Source organism: Dicentrarchus labrax, unplaced genomic scaffold (assembly GCF_905237075.1).
Source record: "Dicentrarchus labrax unplaced genomic scaffold, dlabrax2021, whole genome shotgun sequence".
Lineage (NCBI taxonomy): Eukaryota > Metazoa > Chordata > Actinopteri > Moronidae > Dicentrarchus > Dicentrarchus labrax.
The window spans coordinates 24,415,922-24,430,833 of NW_026136710.1; the positions used below are offsets into that span (position 1 = coordinate 24,415,922).

The following is a 14,912-nucleotide window of genomic DNA, read 5'->3' on the forward strand; positions in this document are numbered from 1 at the left end:
CAGTCCATTAACCATTTACCATGTAACTGTCATTTTAAAACACAGGGCTGCACAGTGAAATGTAGAAATAGAACATATTAGTTATTACTTTATGCATTTTGTCACTTTTATAAATTCTTGTTTTCTCTTTTTTTCGTGTATTGAGCTCACTTATTACTACTGTCTTTACTGGTAAGAAAAATTCCTATTTTTCCCACTTGCACTTGTTTTATATTTGTCACACTGCCTTACTTTATAACATTATTAAACACAGATGTACACGTTTTATTTCAGATTTTGGGGAGAAGAGACATGATTACATATTTTGTGGGGAGCATATGAAAAGTAATATAACTAGTAGTGTAACTAATTACTGTTGACAGGGAGTAATAAGTAAAGTAATCATGTTACTTTTGATAAATAATAATAATAAATAAGTTTGAGTAACTAGCCCGTCATTGCTCACAATACAACACTGTGTTGTAAAATTACAACAATTGACTCAGCCTGTATATACAGTATATATATATATATATATATATATATATATATATATATCATTTATATATTGGTTAAATAAGTCCCATCCTGAAGCATTATCTTTTGAAAGGTGCTTATTTATGAATTAGTACGAACATATTAACAAATATGTCTGCGTTATTTGGTTATAAAATCATGACCATCCACGTAGTGTAGTGAACTGACGCGCCTAAAATACCCCGCACGCTCTGTCGATGACGACACACTGAGATTTGAGCTCTGCGCTAAGGCCAAGAGTCATTGGCTACAGTTGGAAAATGCTGCCTTCCGATTGGCTGCAGCGGCTGTCGTTTAATGTCACGCTGCCAATACACTTAACCACTGACCTACTAACACAGATCCATGAGTCAGTAGCCACCTTGAGAGGGAAAAAGCCGTGGGAGGAGAGCTTGGTACTTCGCAACTTGTAGGATTTTGTCAAGTTATTTCCTTATCAGCTGATGGGAAAGCTAAACTTGTTCCCTGTGGCTGACAGGCGGTGGAAGAGCAGAGCGAACCCTCCGACCAGGTGCTAGAAAAGGTACAGTCGTGCTTTGAGGTTGTTGTTACTCCTGCTGTCACACACATCTCTTCTGTTTACAGAATCACAGCTAGCTTACATTTCTGTCATGTTGCTAGCGTCTCCTGTCTGTAGACTCATTCTAAACTTCCATTAGCCATGTTAGGACTCCCATTAAAAGTGTAACGTTAAGTTAACCATGCTCCAAGTTCGAGTCAACGTGTACCGGCTCGGTTAGTAGCATTAGCAGATAAAATGCCAACATTGGCTGGTATTAGAGACATACGTTGTGTTTTATTGGGGGACGGAGGCCTCGCAGTAGCAGGAGGTTAACGTTACGGATTGCGACACAGTGTTGTAACAGAATTTGATGTGGCTGCTGGCAGGAGCGTTATGAAAGCCTTATGGCCGCTGTGAGTGTGTGACTTTAATGAAGTTCTTAATCCAAATAACGTCAACGAGGCACGTTTCCTAGGCTGTTCTTTATGTCCTCTGTCCTCCCATTACAACTGCTCTCTCTCAGGGCGTACAGAGCCCACGCTCCGGCCGCCGCTGTCATGAGTAAGCAACGCAATGATGTCATGTAACAGTGAATGCCCACATTGTCTCATACAGCCTGTTACACATAGGGTTAATCACCCAACACACACATATTCACCAATATATATGTTTACTTGTACACAAAGAAGAACAAACAGGCCCGTATTGTTATTGCCACACTTGCAAATATTGCATAATATCTGCAGCTGTAGAAATTACTGGCAGTCGGAGGGGGGGCGGCAATGTAATACGGACACAATGAAGGCATCTGACTATAGGACGTGCTGATGGGCCGCTGCGGTCCGGGGTCGATCCCTCCGTGTGTTGACCTGTCGCGGCTGAACCGACGGTGAACTCCCCGCGCCCCCCGTCGCGCATCCAGCTCACGCTGCGGTAATATTACCACCCATTTTTATCACGTGTGATCCAAATTTAGTCCCGATGTCATATGTTGCCTCGCTGGGAAAGACAAAAGGGAGCGAACGTGTCAGTTTTATAACCCAGCCGTTCTATGCAACATCTGTTATGACCTTACCCAGTGATCTCAGAGGATAGACAAAGAAGTCTGAGCAGTGGATTACTCAAATGCTAAAATTAGACAATTATAATCATTATAAATCACTTATTAATGCCTTATTTTCAGGATTTTCCCATGCCCTTGAAAATCTTGAAATTGATTAAAATTACCAAACATCCAGGAAAATAATCAATGTTGTCCTTGTAAGTTTGAATGGCATTTTAGCCCCTCACTCAGATTACGCAAACCTGGGTGTGTTTTTTGTTTGCAACTCAACTGCTGGTTGGATAATCTCTGTCTGTTAGCAGACACAGAGGGGGAACAGAGAAACGCTGCTTTTTCATTTCTGCTCCCATGTCAGTTTAGAGCTGTTCACACCACTTGCAGCCAACTTTTGGCATCGAGAAATTGTGCAGACTGTCACATCTACATTCATACAGCCTGTTATTAATGATCGTGTTTATTTTTTGTCGTGGTTGATCATTTGTAATTGTACGTTCAACAAACTCTTATACTTTCTACCTCTCGCTAACAGGTGAGAAGATGCATTTTCTGTAAAATGAAATAAATTCTACTTGATTTGAACTGTTATTTATGGGCTCCTGCTAAATTAAAACTGTAATCAGTTTGCCGCAGACTGCAACTTCACTCTGCTGAGGCCACAATCAACTGTGGTGAGAACAGCCAAGTGCACCACAAAAGCCAGCTAACATTGCAAAGTGTCCGATAAATGATGGCCACTATTGTAAGGCTACATTCACACTGCAAGCCTTACTGCTCAATTCTGATAATATTGCTCAGATAAAATTTTTTTGGTTATGTGGCCCGTGTCAGATTGCAGTGTGAACAGGTCACGGTCCTGAAGTGACTCACATGATGAATGTCAATCTAGAGTGACATAAATGTCACATGAATTCTGATATGACTGATCTGATAGCAAAGAATCAGACTTGTATCTAATTTGGACCACATATGAAAGTGGCCCAAATCAGAATCGAAAAGATCAGATTCCATGTGTTCGCACTGTCATGAAAAAAATCTGATCTGAGTCACATATGAGCAACAATATCACATTTGGGTCACCGCGGCCTAAAAGTTTTCTTTCAGTAAACGCCTATTTATTGCTTATTGACAGTAAGCAAGGAAGCTGTTATACAGGAATCTTAATATTCTTTGCTCAGTATGTGCTTTGTAAGTAGTATTAGTACCACAAGAATGCTCATTCTCTCTTAATAACACTTAATAAATGTGGTCTGTTCTTATGTTACAAAATTACAAGTGTTCATAGTGTCTAAAATACTCTAAATTAATTTCTAATTCAGATTTCCCATTCTAAAGTGAGCTGTTGCTCATAACTAATATGCTGTGCTTAGTATGGGCTAAAGTCACAAGACTATTACACTTGTTTTTAACCTAAATTAAAATACTTTTTTTTTTATTTTCACAGTTAAAGTTCTTCTTGTTCCTACAGTGTGCAGTTTAAATTATGTCTGTGTTTGACACTAAAAGGATGTTTTCACATTCATCTGCTGAAACTAGAAAGTTTCTCTGTGCTCATCGAAAATCTGATTTTAAGGGGAGGGGCCTAACGGCATGATTAGTGACATCGCTAATCGTCTGGAAGTCAGTCCTAGTCTTGACTTGTACAGTGTGATGTAGAACCATGAAGCCACCAGTACATACACTGAGAATGGACTTTACAGTGAAGTAGGAGACATTAGACTTTAGAAATGAACGACATTTGCATATTCAGAGATTCTGGAATAGAATAGGTAGAAGGAGTAGATTACTTTTTAAGGATTGTAATGTGGAAATTATACTTTTTTGTGGGAAAAACATATCAGACACACATTATTGTTCCAAGCAAACTATTTGTTTATACGTATTAATACATGTATGGAAATGTACTTTAAATTTAAGGTCTTGCTTATTTATGAGCAAGCACTCACATTAGAATAGGGAACATGTTAGCGTTAGAAAAACTTAATTCAGAGATATTTGGACACTATTGACACTGTGTTTTATTTTCTAAAAATAAACCATATTTATTAAGTTTATAAAGGGAGAATGAGTATTCTAGGGCTACTACCACCATATAAGGCTTATACCGAGCAAAGAATATTAAGATCATAATTTATATACATCAATTAGGCGGCTGGGTTTAGGGAAATGGCCTAACACTAAGGCATTAATACATGTCATTTTAAATGACAAATAAAGAGTCAATATGCTAGTAAAATGCATGCTAATAAGCAAGTAGTTACTGGTAAATATGTGTACCTTAATCTTATGAATCCACAAATTCATTCCACAGGCTATACATTAGTCTACTTATGATCTATTAATCATATTTCACCCGTGATCATGTACTTTCTAAGTGTAGACCCACACCAAGGACAAATTGAGGACACAAAATCAGGCGAGACATTTATTGGGGAAACTTTTATTTGGGAAATAAAGAGGGGCCAACCCTCTTTATACCTATTAACAGACATCTTTCAGCAGAAGTCATAATTAACAGCTATGTGCAGTGGTGGAAGAAGTACTCATTTACTTAAGTAAAAGTAGCAATACCACAGTTATTACACAAGTAAAAGTAATGCATTAAAATTTTACAAAAGTATTAGCAAGGGATGTCTTGCTGTAAACTGCCTGTTAAAAGGCAGAAACCTAGGACAGATCCTTCGGCTCTAGGTGGGTGGTCGTCTGTCTCGACCAGTTGGGGTGACAGACAGACAGACAGGTGCACAGCAACAACAGTAGCAACAACTACACTAATAGTAGTGACTGATGATGATGAACATGAAGAAGATGATGGCGGTGACAATAGTAATAATAGTAACTTTAGTAATATTAATAATAATAACACTAACTATCAGTGATATTAGCAATGGCAGTCAAGCAGGACCATGGCAGGAGGCTCCACCAGGATCCATTAGAACCTGCGAGACGAGAAAGCACAAGAACTCTGGGGAAGAAGTGAAGTTAGTAACATGCATTAATGGAACATGAATGAGTGTAGAAAGAGAGAGGAAGAGAGGAGCTCAGTGCATCATGGGAAATCCCCCGATAGACTAGGCCTATAGCAGCATAACTAAGGGATGGTTCAGGACTCACCTGAGCCAGCCCTAACTATAAGCTTTATCAAAGAGGAACGTCTTAACCCTTGAGGTGCCGGGTTTTATTCTTAAAAATACTAGATTTTGACATCTAAATTTCAGGAGGCTCTGGCTTGAAAGTGGTTTGAGATAGAGACAAAGTGTACATGAGACAAATATTAAGAATGACCTAAAGTTTATCTAGGGAGTAAATTTCCCCATCTAATTTGCATATTATGACGTCATATGGCGACGGCCATATTGGATTATATAATTTCCATGAAATACCTGATATTTTGAAAGAGAGTTGAACTTATTTCATCATATTCACCCCCCTCCATCTATTTGTTATGTTGTCCACATATCAAATGAACAGGGAAAAGTAAATTGTAAGCCAACAGTCTTAAACTAGAACTATTACTACACCACAAAACTCACGTAAACAGTAGGCGTTTTTTATGATTTTTTTACCCACCACCACCAAAAGAAAAGAAAAAGTGTCCTCCAATAGCCCCCCTATTGGAGGACACTTTTTCTTTTCTTTTTTATTCTCTTCTTCTTCTTTATTATTATTATTATTATCATTATAATATGATGATAATAATAACAGTAGGCGTCTTTTAGCTGCAGAGGCCTAATCTGTGCCCATCTATCCAGATAAAAGTTTGTAGTATTTGTAGAGTGTGGAACCTCTCATTACAAGGCACAGTACAGAGACAATATGAATAATATTGAGACCCCCCCACATAGCCTAACAAATGGACAGGCACACTGTCGCATCGGATGGCTGCGCCACTGCCGCGAATGGACGCACTGTGACCGGCGCAGTAGAAAGAGTGAACACTAACACTGGTCCCAGCACTATTCTCACCACCCCCACTACTTCTACCACATCCATTAGCTCCCTTACTGATACTACGAGTTTGTGTAGTACTCCCACCTATGTTGGGCAAAGGGTCGTGTGTTTGTGCTTGTGTGCAGCGCCGGTGCAGAGCGAGAGATGACGGCCGGTCGATTAGTGAGCGTGATAGTCCGCACCGTGACTATCACGCTCACTAATCGACCGGCCGTCATCTCCCAAGGATACATTTTCCCCTTCAGAATCAGAGTCAGCGAATAGGAGACCCATCACTTCCTTAAGCGTAAACTTTTTGCTTGCCATTTTCGTTTATTTCGTCTCAATAACTCCTAAATCCAGTAATACCACTTCAGCATAAATAGCGCCGTGGCACACTATTTCGGTTTCTCACCCAACAGTTTGGACGGGACTTCCTCGAATATTTTGCATTGAAACATTACGTTTTTCTGAGCTAAGGTCTAAGTACGGGATGTCTGCCAACTAGTGGAGGGGAGTATGAATGAGATAGATAGAACACTCTATTAGGAGAAAACAGCTGTTTGATTCAGTACTGCGTCCGGTTGCATTTTTGCGACTTTGGCGCTTAAAGGGTTAAGCCTACTCTTAAATGTGGAGAGGGTGTCTGCCTCCCGAACCACAACTGGAAGCTGGTTCCACAGGAGAGGAGCTTGGTAACTGAAGGCTCTGGCTCCTGTTCTACTTTTAGAGACTATAGGAACCACAAATAGCCCAGCATTCAGAGAACGTAGTGTTCTAGAGGGGTAATAGGGTACTATGAGCTCTTTAAGATATGTAGGGGCCTGACCATGAAGAGCTCTGTAGGTGAGGAGGATTTTAAATTCTATGTTTGAGCTTTTGCCAGGCCACGTGTTATCATTACAGCTGTCTGTAGTCCCTAGTAGTTCCTTCTCCTCTGAATGTATGGGAGCTTAGAGTCCCAAAACAGGCCAAATTGCCATTTTAAGGTAATTTCTAAGGCCAGTATTTTAAACCCAGGAGTAGAGTTGAACATTAGCTCTAGATAGGACCTTTTGCGAGTTTTGTGGCCACCATAGTTTTTCCTACTCAACTGGAGGGCAAAGCTGTAATTAGTTGGTTGCAATTTGCAACTACACCACTAGATGCCACTAAATACATACAAAAACATACTGGTTCTTAAATATCAAATCCTACTGAGTCTGAGCTAAATCAATATGAAACCTCAATATCAACTCATTACAACAGTACAAATCAATCCATAATCTCTGTATCAGGTTGTGAACCATGTATCTAGATCTGTATTGAATCATCAAACAGGGAGACGTACCTACCCTGGTAATACATTACTTTTTGTTTTCTTTGTTTGAACTTGACACTAACATCTAAAACCCCTCTCAATGTCTGTTACTCCACAGATTTCCTCAACTGAAGTGAACTGATCGAGTGTGGCAGTTGCTATTGCTGCATACAAGCATTATGGTGTACAGTTAAAGACCTTTGAGCATATTGATAGTAGCCAACAGTGACAATATGCAATCAATCAAGCAAGAGGTGGAGTCCAGTGAGTCCTACAGCAGAGAGGATGCTCTGGTCTTGGCTGTGGCCTTACAAGGGGCTAACAGAGACCTGATTGGCCACAAAACCTCTGCAATTCCGTTCAAGTCTAAAACTACCTGCCGCAGAAAAAGGGAATTTATCCCAGAGGAGAAGAAAGACAACCTTTACTGGGAGAGGCGTCGCAAAAACAATGAGGCGGCAAAACGCTCCAGAGAGAAGCGGCGCATAAATGACATGGTGCTTGAGAACAAGCTGATGGCCCTCGGAGAGGAAAATGCCTCCCTCAAGGCTGAGTTGTTATCATTGAAGCTGAAGTTTGGTCTGGTGAGCTCGGCAGCGTATGCCCAAGAGGTCCAGAAGTTATGCAGTTCCACCGCTGTCAACCTCTACCAGGAGTTTGTTCCATCCAGTGCTGGCCAAGGTTCCAGCAGGGACTTAGAACCTCTTCATCTGCGCAGCAGCTGCATATCAGTCATCAAGCATTCACCTCACATGCCCGAGACATGTAGTTCAACTCAGGCCAGCTTTAGTATCTGCACGACTGCAGAGGTCAAGCAAGAACCAGCAGAGAATGGCAGCTATGCACAGGAGAGAAGTAGTCCCTATGAACTATATAGAAACTACATGGCCAGCTCTTTGTCTGGAGTCTACCCCCAACCTGCTTCATTCCTGCAGATCACCAGGTCATCCAGTAACTCCCCCAGGAGCTCAGATGACAGTGTTGTAAGCAAATCATCAGATGGTGAGGATGAGCAGCAGGTCCCCAAAGGGTTGACACCATCTGTAGCTGATCCAAGAAGTGTCATTGTCTCCACACACAAAGTGCCAGATGCCAGTTCTTCAGCTTTGCCCCATAAACTGCGGATCAAGGCCAGAACCGTCCAAATCAAAGTGGAGGCCATCGATCCTGATTACGAGTCTTCGGGAAAGTCCTCTTCGCCCGTCAGCATTTCAGCGGGAGGTTGCTACCAGACCACTCAGGACTCTTTAGAGTACACCCAGTCTTCCCCGTACCCTTTGTCATTACAAGTCACCAACATGCAAGACTGGACCCACCGGTCTGGGCAGTGGCATAAAAGTGGCACAGAGACACTGCAGAATGGTTGCAAGAGAAGCAGGCTGACCCCAAGCCCTGTCTCAAACAAAACCATTGTGGATGTAAAGAAACCGTCCTATGCACACTCAGATACTGAGGACCTGTATCTGAAAGAGGGCCTTGCTGACCTGTCTGCTGAAGTGTCCTCTCTGAAAAGACTGATCAAAACACAGAAAGGGTCTGTGATAGAGTCAACCAAAAGCACCGCTGATCATCACGAGTCATTATCGAAAGGATGTTCTTCTGAATGACCTTAGTGTGTTTTGCATTTCCACTGTATTTGCTGTTGCACTGTGTGGTTTATATTAGTTATTACAACGTTTCAATTACTGTACATTTTCAAATAAAGTGTGCTCAAATAATAACTGTTGGAACAAAGGCTGTTTGCTAAAGTAGGCTTATTTAGAAATGTTGCGGAGGGGTGGAATTACCTTTACTGTAATGGTAAATTCAATATATTTACAATACCACAGCACTAATTTCATCAGTACAGAAACACTGTCATGTCATTCTCATCATTTCCATTTGCTTCCACTTCAATTAAACTGTTTTTAATGTGAATTATCTGCTGGAAATGTTGAATTTCATTGACAGTAGGAATGAGCGAGTACACTATTATCTGTTAACTGACAAATTATTATGGGTGGGGCTTAAACCAGACATGGGCGGGACTAACCATAAGTTGTTAATTTAAGGCTGAAATTGCTATATTAATTAGAACTCTCAGAGTTGAGCTTCAGAGCAATGTTTTTGATCACAATAGTAAGAGAGCTACTTACAGAAGAATTTCAATTCAATTCAATTTTATTTGTATAGCGCCAATTCATAACAGAAGTTATCTCAGGACACTTTTCAAATAGAGCAGGTCTAGACCGAACTCTTTAACATTATTTACAGAGACCCAACAGTACCACCATGAGCAAGCACTTGGCGACAAGGGCAAGGAAAAACTGCCTGTTAAAAGGCAGAAACCTAGGACAGAGAGAGAGAGACAGACAGGTGCACAGCAACAACAGTATTGGTAATGGCAATCTAGCAGAACCATGGCAGGAGGCTTCATCATGATCGATAACCTCGATCGAACCTGCGAGACGAGAAAGCACAAGAACTCCGGGGAAGAAGTGAAGTCAGTAACATGCATTAATGGGACATGAATGAGTGCAGAAAGAGAGAGGAAGAGAGGAGCTCAGTGCACCATGGGAAATCCCCCGATAGTCTAGGCCTATAGCAGCATAACTAAGGGATGGTTCAGGACTCACCTGATCCAGCCCTAACTATAAGCTTTATCAAAGAGGAATGTCTTAAGCCTACTCTTGAATGTGGTGAGGGTGTCTGCCTCCCGAACCACAACTGGAAGCTGGTTCCACAGGAGAGGAGCTTGGTAACTGAAGGCTCTGGCTCCTGTTCTACTTTTAGAGACTATAGGAACCACAAGTAGCCCAGCATTCAGAGAACGTAGTGTTCTAGAGGGGTTTATAGGGTACTATGAGCTCTTTAAGATATGAAGGGGCCTGACCATGAAGAGCTTTATAGGTGAGGAGGAGGATTTTAAATTCTATTCTAAATTTTACAGGGAGCCAGTGCAGAGAAGCTAGTACAGGAGAGATGTGATCTCTTTTTCTAGTTCCTGTCAGTACTCGTGCTGCAGCGTTTTGAATTAATTGGAGCGTTTTAATGGACTTATTGAGGCAACCTGATAATAAAGAGTTGCAGTAATCCAGCCTAGAAGTAACAAATGCATGGATTAGTTTTTCTGCATCTGTCTGTGATAGTATGTGTCTAATTTTTGTAATATTACGTAAATGAAAGAAGGCAGTCCTAGAGGTCTGCTTTATGTGGGAATTAAATGACAATCCTGATCAAAGATAACTCCAAGATTCCTGACAGTGGTGCTAGAGGTAATGGTAATGCCATCTAGAGTAACTATATCTTTAGACAGTGAGTCTCTAAGATTTTTTGGCCAAGTACAAGAATTTCGTTTTTTCTGAGTTTAACATCAGAAAATTGCAGCTCATCCAGGATTTTATGTCCTTAAGACATGTTTGTAATTTAGATAATAGATTAATTTCATCGGGCTTGATCGATAGATATAACTGCGTATCATCTGCACAACAGTGAAAGTTAATGGAGTGATTCCTAATAATGTTGCCTAAAGGGAGCATATATAAAGGAAATAGTATTGGTCCAAGTACAGAACCTTGTGGAACTCCATGACTAACTGTAGTATTTATTGAAGATTCATCGTTAACATGTACAAACTGAGAACGATCTGATAAATATGACTTAAACCAGCTTAGTGCGGTTCCTTTAATGCCAATTTGATGCTCAAGTCTCTGTAGAAGAATATTCTGGTCACTGGTGTCAAATGCAGCACTAAGATCTAACAATACAAGTACAGAGACACGTCCATTGTCTGAAGCAATCAAAAGGTCATTAGAAGCTTTTTTAATAAAAGTTGCTTTATGTATTGTTTATTAGAAAATTATTGACTATTGACACATTTTACTCTGATGATAGTCATAAAAAAAGCACATCACCCGTACCGGATACTCATTTCAGCCAAGTACTCTTTCAAACATAAGTAACAGTAGCTTGATCAGGGATTAAAAAAAATGAAGAAGTAAATGAAACATGAATTCACTGGTGTTTGAAAACAGTATTTCTGGTGTATGACACGACTCTCTTTTACTGATGAAGTTAGTGCTGACATTATACTTACTCATCTTACTAAGATGTACTTAGTTTGATGTTCAGTATAATGTGCCTTCATGTAAAGATAATTAACAGCAAATTAAAATTGGAGCAGATGAGAAAACAGGGAGATTTTTTGATCATATAGACCAAATAAATACCTGGTTCTCACTGCAGTCTGGGTAGCCTAAATAAAAGGTTGCTGGGCCCTATTTGAGAATTTACAGTAAATTGTAAATCAATGATGTGCGACAGACATCATTCATGTGTAGGACATTGTTAAGAGTGAGGCTTTTTCTTTCACTAAAATATTCATGACTGCTGTCACCGGGCACTGCCCACTAGTATACTCCTACTGTCACTGAACACTGTTCTGCTTTGATTTTGTGGAGCTGGAAAAGGCCCCAGTTCTGAACGGCTCCCTCCAGCCTGCCCTGGTGCAGCAGCCGTCACATGTTCCGGGGGGGGCGGTTTGGCTGTTCTTTGCCTTAAAACTACAATCGGTAATGTTTTGAAATCATGTAGTGTGGTTGTGGTTGTTGTATCCATTTGTATGTTAGTGTGGTGACAGAATTACAGCGGGTGGAGATGCAGTCACTTTGCTTTAAAATAATGTCCAGTAGTGCTTTATTCTGGGTTTGTAATCTCAGAATAATTCCCAAGACATTTCTTGGAAAGAATTATGTAATTTGGTACTAATTCTGGGAAAAATATTTTATTTAAGTTTACAATAATTAATGAATAGTGAATTAATATTTACTTAAGTTTAAATGGAGCTTCTCTTTTGAGTCCTATTTTTTTATAATTAATATCAAATTACACAATTATTTTCAGGACACTTTCTAGGAATCTATTATAAATTACAGACCTATAAAACAGCATTTTTGTTCTCTCTTGTCCCCGTTTACTTTGGTAATCACTTTCATCACTTCAGTAATCAATACTGTATTCTGTACATGTTGAAATTAATGACAATGTCACTGCATTCTAGCAGTGAGCTGAAACTACTTCACAGACACCACACTGCGCTCCATCCTCTCTGCTGTAGTTCAAAAAAGCTTTTGGCTTTAACATAAGTTTAGCATAACATTAAACAGGCTCTGCTACATTCACTGGTTCACTGTTTGCCGAATAGTCATCGCTTCTCTTTATGTTTTTTAGTGGATTTTTGTTTGAACCTTCCAGGCCACTGGTTAAACTAAGATTGTGTGTGACACTGGATGGAAAATTGTGACTACCATGATGGAGCTGCCGATAGTGTAACTGGATTTTATAAAGCTCCGACACATTCTAACACATTTTATTCTCAAATGTTTGCAATTCATAGAAAATTAACATTTGTATTATGGAAAGAGTCTCCAGAGACTACAGTTCTTGTAACTGAAACATTAAATGTTATAGAATCTAGAACTGTCAGGGTGTCATTAATTTGGGTGATTACATCATACTTTGATGTAAAAGTGCTTAACTTCAATCAGCCCTTGTTGATATGATGTCAAATAATGCATTTCATTTCAAAAGAACTCTGTGTCCATTTGTTTTCATAAATTGCAATATACATGATGATGCCGATAGCGTCATTTGCCCAGCAGCCTGAAGTCCAGCTACCTGTATCTGAACACTTCTCAAGATTTATTGTAATGGTGAGTTTTTGTTTACAATAAATGTGACTGAGTCATGTGTTTTTTTTATGCTTTTTCCTTTTAGATTACCCAGGATTATGTGCAGAAACAAAAATGTGAATAATAACTACAGTTTAAGATAGCTTTATCCAATTATTTTGGCTTCATGTTTTCAGGCAGTTAAGTATGGTTCTCAAGTTCATATTTACAGGAAGTTTGTTAAGGTAGTTCTATTATTTCCCAACCACTAAACACAACTGGGAGGCATGAGACCAGAAAATTAGAAAACACATTTAGACCCAAGAACCGCTGATTTTCCCGCTTAACATTTAAATGTAGACTCGTTCTATCTAAGCACTCGGAGTTTCTCCTTCTTTTAGCGACCTTACGCTATTTTCAAAAGTTTTTCATACACGCTAGCTTCAGTAACATTAGCAGTTAGCTATGGCTTCTCCCTCTCCCTCTCCTCTGTCCTGCTCAGTGTGTCAGATGTTCAGTTATTCCTCTGCCTCCTTTAATGATAATGGTTCTTGTATTAAGTGTAGTTTATTTACTGCACTGGAGGCGAGGCTTAGTGAGTTAGAGGAACAGCACCGCTCCACAGAGATATCTTTAGCCGCTATAGTTAGCCAGCCCCCAGTAGCCGGTGCGGGCCGACTGAAGGTAGCTTCTGTTTGCCGTCCCCCGGTAGATCCCCCGGTAGTTCCCGAGCAGCCGGGAAGACAGGGAGGCTGGGTGACTGAGCGAGGGAAGACTAAAACACCAAAGCCCACAGTTCACCACCAACCCATTCATGTTTCTAATACATTTTCCCCACTCAGCGATACACTCGCTGAGGAACCAACTCTGGTTATTGGCAGCTCCATAGTCAGAAACGTGAAGTTAGCGAAGCCAGCGGCCATAGTTAAATGTATCCCTGGGGCCAGAGCGGGCGACATTGAATCAAATTTAAAACTGCTGGCTAAAGATAAAAGTAAAAATAATAAGATTGTTATTCACGTCGGCGGTAACGACACCCGTTTACGCCAATCGGAGGTCACTAAGATTAATGTGGAGTCGGTGTGTAATTATGCTAAAACTATGTCGGACTCCGTAGTTTTCTCTGGACCCCTGCCCAATGTGACCAGTGATGACATGTATAGCCGCATGTCGTCATTCCACCGCTGGCTGTCGAGGTGGTGTCCAGAAAACGATGTGGGCTTCATTGATAACTGGAAGCCTTTTTGGGGGAAACCTGGTCTGATTAGGAGAGACGGCATCCATCCCACTTTGGATGGAGCGGCTCTCTTATCTAGAAATATGGCGAAGTTTATCTCTAAAACCTGACAGTCCAGAGTTAGGACCAGGAAGCAGAGCTGCTGTCTTACACACTTCTCTGCTCTTTCTTTAGAACAGTCACCCACCCAAAACCCCATAGAGACTGTGTCTGTCCCCTGACCACCTAAATTATTTAAAGAAATGAAAACAAGAGGAGTTCAACATAAAAATCTAATAAAAATTAAAACTAACTCCTCAGTATCACAAAATAAGAGAATGAAATGTGGACTGTTAAATATCAGGTCTCTGTCCTCTAAAGCTGTTTTAGTGAATGAATTAATATCAGATTATGATATTGATTTACTTTGTCTTACTGAGACCTGGTTGCCCCACGAGGAGTATGTTAGCCTAAATGAATCCACCCCCCCAGTCATATTAATACTCACATTCCTCGAGGCACAGGCCGAGGAGGTGGAGTGGCAGCCATATATGATTCGAGCGTTTTAATGGACCCTAAACCTAAACTAAATTATAATTCATTTGAAAGTCTTGTTCTTAGTCTTTCTCACCCAAACTGGAAAACACTGCAGCCAGTTCTATTTGTTATAGTGTACCGCGCTCCTGGACCATACTCTGACTTTATATCTGAATTCTCAGAGTTTCTATCAAGTTTAGTCC

The 14,912-nt window shown here is 40.4% G+C and overlaps 1 protein-coding gene across 1 annotated transcript; it reads left to right on the forward strand.

The window, feature by feature from the left end:
* Nucleotides 1-840: 840 nt before the first annotated feature.
* Nucleotides 841-13,035, forward strand: nfil3 (nuclear factor, interleukin 3 regulated). Its single transcript, XM_051412340.1, has 2 exons — nucleotides 841-1,039; nucleotides 7,427-13,035. The coding sequence occupies exon 2, from the start codon at nucleotides 7,542-7,544 to the stop codon at nucleotides 8,913-8,915; it is 1,374 nt and encodes a 457-aa protein (XP_051268300.1). The 5' UTR covers nucleotides 841-1,039; nucleotides 7,427-7,541; the 3' UTR covers nucleotides 8,916-13,035.
* The last annotated feature ends 1,877 nt before the right edge of the window (nucleotides 13,036-14,912 follow it).